Raw genomic sequence first — 12852 nt, 5'->3', positions numbered from 1 at the left:
TTGGCCACCGGAAAGACTTACCTAAAGGATGGAGGCTGTTATAGCAGCAGAAAAATGCGCATGGTTTTGGAATGAGATATTCTACCACCCTATCATGTATAGGCTAGTTGTAACGTTTATATGTCCATATACTTTTGGCCATGTAGTGTATCTCATTTTCTACTTTGGTCCCTGTCTTGATCTCCCTCACTTCTTTATTTTCTATTCCTTGTCCTGTTTCTTTCTCTCTCTATATTTTGACTCTTTCTTCTTCATGAGCCTCTGCAGCTAATTTTAAAGCCAGCTCTTTGCTGTAAATCTCAGGTCTTTGGTTTAATAGGCACAGTGTGCCTCTGTAACACCGGCTGCCTTTGTTTTGGTTACAGATAAAATCACTGAAGGAAAACACGACAACAGAGCGAGAAGGAGAAAGAGGGAGAGGCTATATGAGACCAAAGAGATGTAGAAAAGCAGTGCAGTGAAAGAGTGTGTGTGAATCCCTGTGGTGCAGGAAGAAATGGACACATCTAAAGAGTGAGAAGGGCAGTTATTTCCTCCTCTTTGTTATTTCTTAAACAATATACATAAAGAGAAAATGATAGCCGCTGAAAGAGTGATGATTTGACAAAGCACGTATCCAGAGCTGACTTAACTACTTCCTAACTCTGAAAGCACAGATCGAGATTTCAGACTTTCCTCCGAACTCTGCATCTGTCTGATGTTGCTTCTTAAATCTTGTCTGACTTTTTAATCTAATTTATCTTTTTGCCCTCTCTTCCCTTCATCCCACCTTTCATTCTCACTTTGTTTAATCTCATTGTGATGTTACCTGAAGTGCACGGTGGTTGTTGCTGATGTTTTTTTTTGGGAATGTTGACAGGCAAGCTGCACTGACATCAAACCTCACTCCACTGTCAGGACGAGAGAGACAGATACAGAGAAGGGGGGAGTAGGGGGAGGGTGAGAAAAAGATAGGGGGAGGTGGGAGAAAAGGAGGAGGAGAGATGAAGGGGAAAAAAATGACTTCACGGCCACGACTAGACTGCCCCCTTTTTTCCCCTCAGCCTCTCTGTCTCTCAACTTTTTTCCTCCGTCCTCCTCCTCCGTGTGTTTTTTTTAAATGGTTTGGGGAGAAGAGGGGAACAAGCATTCAGAGCTTGGCTGACGGTGCAGGCAGGAGCGTCACATAGGAAAACAGGAGCCTGAGGGGCAGCACACTGGGACTGAAGAGGATTGAAGAGGCTTGGGTTTTTTTTGGTCTGATGCACAGACTAAAAGATTGACTTGCAGACCGAAGAGACAGGAAGGAGAGAGAAAGGACATATAGATATACAGACTCTTAACACCCTTCAAACTATACATTTACACATGTAAAAAAACAAAAACAAGGAAAAAGCCAGATATACCAATTTATTTTTGTAGACAGGCAGACAGATAGCTTGTGAGCAAGCTAAAACATTTTTCCAGACAGAACTGGAGTTTTCTTCCACTGGAGAGAGAAGAGCAGATGGACAGAGGCACATTTTGAATGAAAAGAGAAGACTCCTCATCTTCATTCAGCAATGCTTTTGAGGAAACCTGCAATGAACTGTTGCTGTCTGCTATGTTCCTGGATGCTGACACAGGCATAGGAAGCATTTAAATTCACTCTCTTCACCTCTTGGATAGAGGATCCACGTTGTCTTTTTCTTCTACAAAGTCCTTTCTTTAGTGCAAGTTTTGACTGTCAATATGTTTTCTCAAAGGTACTCTTTAACACCATCATGGACTTCTTGCCTTTTGGTCTTGTGCATCCTGGATGGATGGACCACAGCCTGGCCGGCAGCCCAACAATCCCAACCCCAGCTGCAGTCCCGCCGGTCCAGGCAGATGCCACCCCTAACCACCTCCTCGTCAGCCGGCAACCTGTCAGAGAGTGCAGAGAGCAAAGTGGAGCGCCTCGGCCAGGCGTTTAAGCGGAATGTCCGTGAGCTACGAGAGAAAAGCTCCTGCTTGGACCTGGTCTTCCTGGTGGATGAGTCGTCCAGTGTGGGGGCCAATAACTTCCTGAGCGAGCTGAGGTTCGTACGCAAGATGTTGTCTGACTTTCCTGTTGCGCCAGAGGACACGCGGGTGGCATTGGTCACCTTCTCATCCAAGACCCATGTAGTGACGAGGGTGGACCACATCTCCGCGCCAAAGTCCCACCAGCACAAGTGTTCCCTGTTCAACCAGGAGATCCCAGCTATCAACTACAGAGGAGGGGGCACCTACACGAAAGGAGCCTTCCAGAGGGCAGCGGTGAGTCAGACCTAAAGATAAAATAAACATTGTCAGTGAGGCATGTGTGTCAGTCTGTGTCTGAATGTGCCTGCATGTTTGTGCATAAGTTGATTTATTTTGCTCCCTTTGCATCCTAATAATGAACCTGAGCTTGCTTTTCATAAACCTTTGCTGTGTGTGTGTGTGTGTGTGTGTGTGTGTGTGTGTGTGTGTGTGTCAGTCAGTCAGTCAGTTAGTCTGCAGCTAGCTGTGTGTGCAGTAAGTGATTGTGGCTTAGTAAGGTTGTTGTTAATGAGGTCCTGCGTGGCATTTCTGTTGCTGCTCATTCTAAATTACACACCAGCAGATAGTGGGGAAGCCACTCGCCTGCTAATTGTTCAGGAGTTTCCAGTGATAAAAATACCATTTAAGAGTAAGCACACTCATCCGCAGAGACACAGGCAGATGCACGCACATTGCAACTCATGCATACACAAAAATTAACTGCATGCAAAAACACTGAGCAATAGGTTTGGAAAAAAAAGGTTTTGGAAAAGTGACAAATAGCAAGACACACAAGATGTGTGGCTTAGACAAAGCTTTCTGGGTGACTGTGAATTGCTTTAATGTTACTGATAAAGTTTTAAATTTTTTTATTATTCCTGAAAGTTTTGCCTCTTAAAAAGAAACATTGGGATTTGGGGGTTATGCTGGATTACAAGTGGTCAAAATGTTTATGGTTTGTTGATTTGAGCTGCCTGACACCCAGCAGTGCTCGCACACACTCAAACACGCACCGAGGACATATGGCAAAGTTCATCCGTCAAGTCCAAACAGCCCAGCTGTAAAAGCTGTGTTGGTGGTATAGGCGCTGGTCCTGTGTAAACACACACACCTTGGCTCATGCCTCAGATCCGTTGAACTGCAGGATCACACAGTACAAGATTCAGGTGTTTTTGTGGCCTGCAAACGTGCTTAGAAATACTGCAGCCGGTTATTAAGCTACTTTATAGGGTATTTTGCATTCTGCTGATAGTTGTTGGAAGGACAAATGGCTAACATTATGGCTTGGTGACAAAAATACAAAATAGATGTTATGACTGGGTGCACTGAAGTCAGAAAACCTCTTTGACACTAGTAAAATCTTGTAATGGAACAGCTGGTGAGTATCCAAATAGTTAAGCTTGGTTCTGTGCAGTAATGTGGTTTTGAATAAAAAGTTTGTTGCAGTGTGACAAAGACTAGTAGTCAGTGATCATCATAAGGCATATAACCATCAGTTTTAACAGCAATATTCAGAAAATGGCTTGGGTATCACTTTGATGCTACAGCACTAACTTTCCATGAATGCACTTCAGATTAGGGCTGCACGATATTTTGTTTCATCTTCTACATCGCAATGTGCGCATGCGCGATAGTCACATCGCAGGACGTTGCGATGTTGACGCTACAACTTCTTTGCTGCTTGATAAAAAAGTAAACCTTCACCGTTCTCCTTTTCCATGATTGTTACCGGCCGACCCTTCCCCTTTAAGAAAGGTGGTCATGTGACGTAACGTTAGTCCGACGGGGGGGGGGTTGTTATGGGAAGTCAGGCTCTCCCGTGTGTAGAAAAGTACCGTAAGCGGCAGCTGACACAGTGATGCACATGCTTTTCCATGGGTAGTGAAGATACAGTAATCAGTGTTTTATGTTCGCTGACAAACTAAATCACGTAATCACGACATATCCCGGCCATTTTTCACCGCAGAAAGCTGCTACTAGCCAGGCTAAAGCTAACATAGTTAGCCTAAAGAAACAAGGCGTCTGTCCCAACTAACGTTATGGTTCGGAGCTGCGACGCTGGAAACGTAACACTAATCTACAACAGCAGTCTGTGTCTGATATAACGTAATTTACACTGATTTAAGTGCTCTTGGATACACAGTTTGTTGAAGAGTGTGACATGCAGGCTCTGCATGCACAGCAAACCAACAATCATGATCAATTTATCAAACAACCAAAACAGGCCCCGCTAGTCGACCACAACCTGACATTTAGAGGAAGCAACATGCATGCATTATTAATATCATTCACTTTAGCCTGGATTGATATTATATGAATACAATGGTATCATGTCAGTCAACCAGTGTATTTCTTCCTAATTTCCCTCTCCAAAATCACTTCAGAAGAGTAATCACAGCGCTTACTTGCTTTGGTTTTTGTAAAGCATTAAAGTTCAACAAAGACTGGTTCACATAAGAAAATTTTCTTTTTCATTTTTATTTTCTTTGTAGATGCACTCCCCTACAAAATCACCCCAGTAGTTGAGAATGATTTAGTATTTCTAAATAGGGCTATTTATGTCCTCTTGTAAAAATTTGTCTTTTTTTTCATATCGCAATATATATCGCAGGGAAAAAAAAATCGCAATGTAAGTTTTTTTCAATATCGTGCAGGCCTACTTCAGATAATTAAAAATCACAGTAGCCTAGTTTCACAGATAAAGATATAGGTAAGCTGAGTTTTACCCTTCAATCCATCCCTGTTTAAAGCTAATAGCCTTGGACCGTATCCTCTGGCTAAGCCCTTAGGACAGGTTTTCAGCTCACCCTCGTTGGTTAAGTGCTGATAAGTGCTGGCTGTATCCCAGCTGCTAAAGACCAAAACAATACCAAGAAAGGCTGGGGGGAATTCTTGTGCCTTTATCATTATTCATACAACACTCAGAATGTTTTGGGTGATTTGTCAAGTGATATAGCAGTCTAAATCAGCCAAAGCTGGCTTTAGAAAAAAAAGCAGGGCATCCTGCTGCGCAGGCTCTTAAGTTGTCTTCTTAAGCGCATATCCGCCTGTCATCATGTACCGACTGAACTATAGGGCGACTGTCTCAGTGTGTGAGTGTGTTGAATTGGGAATTTTGCGGTGTGTGTCAGTGCATGTAATTAGTGATTTTGTGCTTTTGCCCATACATGTATTACATGTATTATTATACATGTAATACATATATTATGTCTCCATGTGTTTGTGCTCCTGTGTATCCATCTGAGGTTTCAAGGTAAAATTAGGATGTGTGTGTGTGTGTAAGTCTATGTGATGTGTGTGAACATGTCCAGCTGTCTCAGAAAGAAAGAGACACAGTGAAAGTAAGAGCGAGAGAGGATAATTGATAATTGCAGTATAATAATAATAATGCCATATTTTATTCCCTTGGCTGGTCTTGGCTGTTCTAAGTGCTGTAGAAAGCTGGGATCCATTAAGAGAGACATTTTTCCACCAGCCGTGCATGTAGAGACAGGGCTCTCCTCCAGCACTCTTCATCTCTGTCTCACTCTGTCTCTCTGTTGTCTGTCTGCTGTCTCTCTTTTCACCTTATACATATACATACAGTAGGTTTAAAGCATCAATGTATGTAGGTTCCAAAGTGAATTCTGTTTTTTTTTTCACTTAGTTTAGGCAAATTTTGGTGTTAACTAATATATACAGTAAATGTATAAACAGACACTTGAGAATATACTAAACGAGTAAGCAGTGTTTATATCTGTATAAAATGAGGAAATATAGGCTTGTTATAGTCAAATACGTCACTTCTCTAGCTCTCTATTATGGTGTCATATTCTTCAACATTTGTTGTACAATGTGTCGTCTGACCACATCTAAAGGTAAAAGTGTGTATAACTGTTAAGGTGCTAAGGTGTGGCAAGAAGCCTTCCTGTAATAGAAAGTGATGAGATGCAATTCATTTTAGAAATGAGACTTTCTGACAGTCTTTGCTCGAAGGCACTCGGGTTTACACTGGAAATGTAATAGAGGAATGAAAAAAAAAGAGCTTGAAAACGAAGTTCAAATCCTGCATACTTTTTGCACCTCTGCACAACTGGCCTATCACTGTATAAAGTGTTGGATTGTTGGTTTTGGAAAGGACCAAAAACTGTCGGATGCAGCCCCCTAGATTCCACTTGGAAAGGGGGTTTCAGACACTGTTACTGCAGACGATCTGTCAAGCAATTTGTCAAACACACAGCATACTGAGGGTTTGATCATTTTTCAATTCTGGCTAATTTAGCACTGAAAGTATAGAGGTTCGATACCCAGCCCTTCTCGCTCTCTCTTTACTTTACTGATATAATCCAGCACATCATCTGTGTCTGTGTGTTTGAAAAAATCTAGATGAGGGTAAATGTCATGCACTATGAGTTTATTAAGAGTGCAGCACTTTGTCATAATGATTCACATGCCTCATTTCAGTATCTGTCTCTTCTCAACCTCGTGTCTGACATGCTAACCTAGTTGCTGATGACATCACTCACCACGTTGTAGTTTTCCAGCACTTTCATAACCGCCCTACAAAGAAGCTGATTGATGACTTTCAGTAAATGTTTTCAGGCCTCTAAAGAATAACTACTGTACTGTACCTGAGACAGAAGTAGTTCACATCATCTTCTCCAAACTGAATCATATTCTTTCCTCTCTACTTACTGTAATTACCCTCCAAAAGTCAATCCATTTCCCTGGTCTTTTTAGCTCTCGTTTAATTTATTTTCCATGCATTTGCCTTTTTACATGACCAAATATCTTCAAGGAAATATGGCTCAAAGCCTTTCATTTTATTCTATTGGTTGTTAGCAATCTTGTTGATCCAGGAATTATGGCATTTTCCATTGTTGCATTTATTATAGCTTGCTTTGGATACGAGTGTCAGCTATAAAAATACAGGGAGAGAAAAAATAGTATCTGTAATAGCCAGGTGAAAAATCCCCGCCACCACTTGTTTTTCTTCTCATCATTTGTCTTCATCCTGAAGATTTGCCACTGGGTTGCCAGATAACCCCCCCCCCCCCTTTTGCTCTCTGCAGGCAGGCCCGGCTTTGGCAAAGAAACACGAGCACTAAACTGGACTTGGCAGCTTTGCTGTGTCAGTCGGCCTCCATAGTTGCATAAAACAGACAGATGGGCAGCGTGTGAAGAGGAGTGGGGAAAAGATGGAAGAATGAGAGGAAAAAAGTGGAAGAAAGAATGGGGAAAAGCCCTCGGTCAAGGAAATGATAGAAAGAATGTGGCTCTTTTTGGTGGTTATTCACAGTAATGGTTTTACCTGACTGTTGGTTAGGCTCTGCCTGAGTCTGGTTCAAAACAGACTAGTTTACAGCCCCTTAATAAAAGTAGCATTCTGCTCAGCCAGCCAGTGTGTTTCTGAAACTGAAATCTGTATAAGCTGGACGAGCAGGTGGGTTATTTTCCTGATTCCTCCAATGACCCATCATGTGCCAAACTCCCCCAGGAAAACACACACGTTCACACTCATTATTTACAACAACAACAACAAATTCACACACACACACACACACACACACACACACACACACACACACACACACACACACACACACAGTTTATGGACCAGCTGCATGTCTTTACATGGTTAAAGTCTATACATAGATCATGTTATAGACTGTAAACTGGTGTGCGTGCATGAGAATGTATGCTTGCATTTATAGACATTGTGTTTGTGTCCTCAACACAGCTCTAGACTTGTAAATACAACCCAAATCTCGCAACCTTTTTCTGCATGATCTTCTGCAAACATCCACCAAAAATTAATTAAGTCAAACAGTTGGAAGCTAGCCCAATCTGAAAACTTTGGGGAGCTGTTTAGTTTAGTTTTTGAATTTAAACAGTGTCTTGCCAACTTGCGTACCTTGTAAACAAGTACTTTCATTTAAAGGTGCAATATGTAATACTGACAGCTAGTGTTTAAAGTGCTCATATTATGCTTTTTGGCTTTTTCCCTTTCCTTTATTGTGTTATGTATCTTTTTGTGCACGTTATAGGTTTACAGTAACGTAAGTAAGTAAGTAAGTAAGTAAGTGAAAAACCCCAAAGTCCACCCCAAAGGGACTTACCATCTTCCAGAGAAAACACTGTTCACAAACTGCTCCAAACAGCTCTGTTGTAGTCCAGCCTTTACTTCCGTGACAAATGTTCGTCACTTTGTAACACACGTTATAATGCTCGCCTAGCTGCTAGCATGGCACGCCCTCATACTCTGCAACTGACTAGCTAGCAGTGCTAACCTAGTTACTGCGCATGAGCGACTCCCAACAAAGATGGAACAGAAGTGAGATGCCTCACTCGGTAGCTAAAACAGAGAGCTCAACACACAGGGTGAAAAGAGGAGATGCAGCAATGTGCAGTACAACAAAAATATGGTGTTTTTTGAAAATTAAACCACATAAACTTATTCTGGTACAATTATTAACCTGAAAATGAGCATAATATGAGCACTTGAAAATAGTTACTGCAGTACAAATTCAAAATACCGGAGAGAGTCGTCTCCCCCAACCCCTCCTCCCCAGACTTGAAGTTCACGGAGGTTGCCAGGCTGAGACCACAGCATCCAGAACAATGTTGCTAGACGCTTGTCTCACATAGCCAGACATAGTATGTTTGGCTATGTGAGACAAACATTAGCTCTAAGCTTATTCACCGTATCCCCCAGAGTAAGATAAGTCGATACATACTCTTCTCATCTCCGTGCGTGTTGTAACGCTGTCTGACACCCCCAGCGCTAGCTAAGCCTAGCACAGATCCTGGAGGAAACCGGTTCCAACTAGCCGACTGCTCCGAATAAGTGACAAAATAACGCCAACATGTTCCTATTTACATGTTGTGATTTGTATAGTCACAGGGTGTACAAATAACAAGGTCATATGAGACACAGCCATCTTCTAACCGTATACAAACTGGGAACTATATTCTCAGAAAGGCGAAGCACTGCTACTTCTGCTACTTGGGCGGAGTGATTTGCTTTGCAGCCCCTGAAGCCATGTGGTGAGGAGCAGAGAGTTTGCCTGGAGTTCGCTCAGAGTTGGAGTAATAGAGTCAATAATTACTAGATAGTAAAAGCATAGTGACCTTGCTATTTGTACACCCTGTGACTTTACACATCACAACATGTAAACAGAAACATGTTGGCGTTAGTTTGTCACTTAATCGGGGCAGTAGGCTAGTTGGAACCAATTAACCTCAAGGATCTGTGCTAGGCTTAGCTAGCGCTGGGGGCGTAAGACAGAGTTACAACACGCACGGAGATGAGAAGGGTATGTATGGACTTATCTTACTCTGGGGGTTATGGTGAATAAGCTAAAGTCCCAATAAGTCGGCGTGTTCCTTTAATATCTGATGACACATTGGGGTCATTTGGGGATTTATTACAGTAAATCTATTAAATATTGGACCTTTAAATAGTCACAAATGTAAAATGACATTAAGCAAAATGCAACTACAAGCTCTAGTTATCACCCAGTATTATTCAGAAAAACATTTTGCTGGATAGTTTGACAGCCGCCATGTTTTTCCAATTGGAAATCTTGACTCAAAACCCACATTTGTTAAGGAAAATGTACAGATAGTCTAAGTTGATGTTTCAGAGAAAGAGAACACTTTATACAGCTCTACTTGAGATGATGCCTTTCTTTATTGAGCTTTGACAGACCACAATAAGAGAAACAAATATCGAGGGCTGGGTTTGTGAGGCCCCCGTCTTATTCCAGTGGGTCACTCCCATTTTCATTCCTTACCATCATGCTCTCCTCCAGAGCCGCAGACCTCCCCAGCAGAGTGTCAGGCAGGGGAACGTTGCCGTCGTCAGCTTTGACGCATTACAGACAAAATACGCGGTATTGCGTTTCAAAACATTGTCTATATGATTAAATGAGGCTTGTGTAAGTTGCATATATTTGGCTTATGGAGACGTACAGTAGAGATCCTGTACATTCTTGGCCTATCTGAAGTGCACACACATTTACACTTGATGTTAATGTTTGAGAGTCTAACCCTGAATTTCTGAAAAAAGCAATGATGAGATGTAGAGTGCAGCAAATTAAGGTGGGAAATGAACACCATCCATCACCTGGAAATGCTGGAAAATTTTGTCTACGGCGGGTGATTTTCAGGGGCCTTTTCATTTCTAGAAAATATGTTTGCTCACTGGAGCACTTTTTTATTCTATTGGCTGAGTCACAGGGGGAATTTTAAACAAGCCAGTAAATTCACACCAGCACTAAATTAAGAAGGTAGGAAGTAACACTGTAGAGAGATAACATGGAGAGCTACTTTTTCACCAAGAGAATAAACTTTTCTCCTTCAAATCTCCCTAAAATAGGAGCAAGTGTATGACTGTTGTGCTAAAGAAAAAGGGAAGACGACTACATTTTAAGTGAAAGAGCCGATGCAAACAAGTGCCCACTTTAACAAATGAAAGCAAGGTGCATCTCTTTGATATAGTTTCCAAGGCTGGACTCAGCTTTGATAAGATGATAAGAAAAGTCTGTTTCCTGTCTGTGCAACTGCCATTTCCTGCCATCTCACCCTTAATCATTTCCTCCCCCTCAGTCCGTCTGCTTCTTCCCTCTCCACCGCCTCCTCCTCCTTAGTGTCAGAGGGTATCCAGGAGGGTTAAATGAGACAGAAGGATGGAGCAGACAGGCTGCCTCACCTACCAGCCAGGAAAGCCCTGATAAGACAGACAGGAGAGTCCACAGACACTAGCAGATTTAAAATTTCTGAGTCTGCAGTAGGATCTGGTTCACTACCATTACTGTTTATAGCACTTCATGATTAATCTGGAGAGTAAAGTGAGCCTTTAAAATAAGGCACATTGCTTTTTTTCCCCACTGTAAGTGGTGGGAGGAGCAGCATTAGTAACACTCAGTTTTACTTTTAAAGCTGAAACTTTAAGCAGGTGCAAACTACAGCCTAGATGATGTACTGTCTCTTTTGTAAAGTTTTACTTTGTTGTAGTTAGTTCACATGAACATAATAATAAATATTATTATATAATAATTTTGAAGTGCTACTTCCTCTTGAGGGAGTCCCACCCTGGTATTGTATTGTTGTAGCAGTGTTTTGCCATTGAGAACGAGCTAGCATAGCGCTAGCATGCTAACGGTTAGCCCCCTAGGCCCCTCGTTTCCGCTAGTGACGTAGAAAGCCGTGCAGATTTTGAAGAGCTCACCCGGAGACTGAAGGCAGGACACATTCAGAAACCCGTATCTCACTCAAAACAGCATGGATGTTTTTTTTTTCAAAGTTTGTATGCGTGTGGAAGCACCAGAGACACAAAATAACACCCCAAATCCTAGAAAAAGTGATTTTTTCATAATATGGGCACTTTAACCTTGTCATATACATGTATGTAAGTTTAATATGGTGTTGATTAACCTACGAGCGTTTTTTTTTTTTTTTCCTTCAGTTGTTTTGATTGAATACTTTTAGAAGACTGAAGGGATAAAACAATCCACTGTTTCACAAGAAAAAGTAACAATGTAAAATGCACGTGCTTTACTGTCATGTCCTGAAATCATATTGTTATCAGAGTGTCTTTAAACATTTTTTTAAATAATCTAATTTTGGAGTAGTGCTTCAAGTCATCTCCCAACACACTTTACTGGCTGCTCACCTGGCGTGTATGCTCAGGGTGTAGATGGAAAGTTATTCAGACACTGTCATGGTGATCGACACCATAGACTCAACATGACTGTGGGCGTGCTTTAGTGTGTCTGTTGTGGGTTTAGGAGGAAGAAATGCTTTAGTCTCAGGGTTCTGGGCCTCTTCATACTGAATCATTCTGACAGAAATATTCTCCATTCTCTTCTTTCATAACTTTGTCCATCAACCTCAAATATGCTTCACTGAGGCACTTTGCATAATTTTCCCCACAAGAGCTCCGACAAAGCAGTTTTTTTCTCTCCGTTTTGTCATAATTAATACTTCTGTTTGGAGGAGAAGAAACAGTGGGCTTCAAAGTGATTTCTTTTCAGATTGACTACTCACGCTAAAACATTTTGATTAAATCATTTCTCAAGCTGTCCAAATATGATGATTTGCTTCTTTTTTTTTTGTCTTTTATGATCGTAAATGAAATACCTTTTAGGTTAGGCAAACAAGCTCTAAAAAGCCACTATACACTACCTGCCCAGCACCAAACGGCAGGCAGACACAGTCAGCATCTAGCTGGTGAACATAGTGGAGAATTTAGCAGCTAAAGAGCCAGATATTTCTCTCAGGAGTTGGTAGGGAACATAAACAGAGCTAAAATAGAGTGACATTCATCAATTCACCAGAATCAGAAACTCCAAATGAATGATAATGTTGCTCCGTAACTGCATTGTAGAGGCAATATTTGCCTTTATTGCTTAACGGTGGCCTGTGCACTCCTGTTGTCTCTCGTCACACTCTGCTCACCCCTGCCCTCCTCTCTGAAATGGATACCGAATATTTTCCAGAAACGGGGGCCTATTTTCCGACCTCTGAATGTCTAGAAAGACCCTGAGGCCTCCTCATCCACCATTATCTCACACTAACACAATGAAACGGGAAAGCTGGCCTGGTGTAACTGACCTCAGATAAAAAGCAGTAAGAGACAGACTTGACCATGATCCAATTTTAATCAATGTGCAAAGCATGAATGCTTCCTGAGTAGACCTGTTTTTCATCAGATTATTTAAATCTGTTTTGTACAGAGCATCTTGAATAATTGCATTAATGAAGACATGGTCAACAGATGTGTTTCAACTGATACCTCTGTTCTCCAGCAGCTGTCACCATGTAAGGACCCTTTGAATTCCCTGACTGTTGCATATCTGTGGAGAA

General features: G+C 41.7%; 1 protein-coding gene across 1 annotated transcript in view; it reads left to right on the top strand.

Moving 5' to 3' along the window:
- The first annotated feature begins 1113 nt into the window (after positions 1–1113).
- svep1 (sushi, von Willebrand factor type A, EGF and pentraxin domain containing 1) overlaps positions 1114–12852 on the top strand; it is a 101139-nt gene continuing 89400 nt past the window's right edge. Inside the window, exon 1 of the mRNA XM_078275954.1 lies at positions 1114–2259. Coding sequence (XP_078132080.1) covers positions 1711–2259 — 549 coding nt within the window. The 5' untranslated portion in view covers positions 1114–1710. The remainder of the gene's footprint in view (positions 2260–12852) is intronic.

The sequence above is a fragment of the Sander vitreus genome, chromosome 19 (assembly GCF_031162955.1).
Source record: "Sander vitreus isolate 19-12246 chromosome 19, sanVit1, whole genome shotgun sequence".
Taxonomy (NCBI): Eukaryota; Metazoa; Chordata; class Actinopteri; order Perciformes; family Percidae; genus Sander; species Sander vitreus.
Note: the sequence above shows the minus strand (reverse complement) of the source record. Positions and strands in the feature narration are given on the sequence as shown.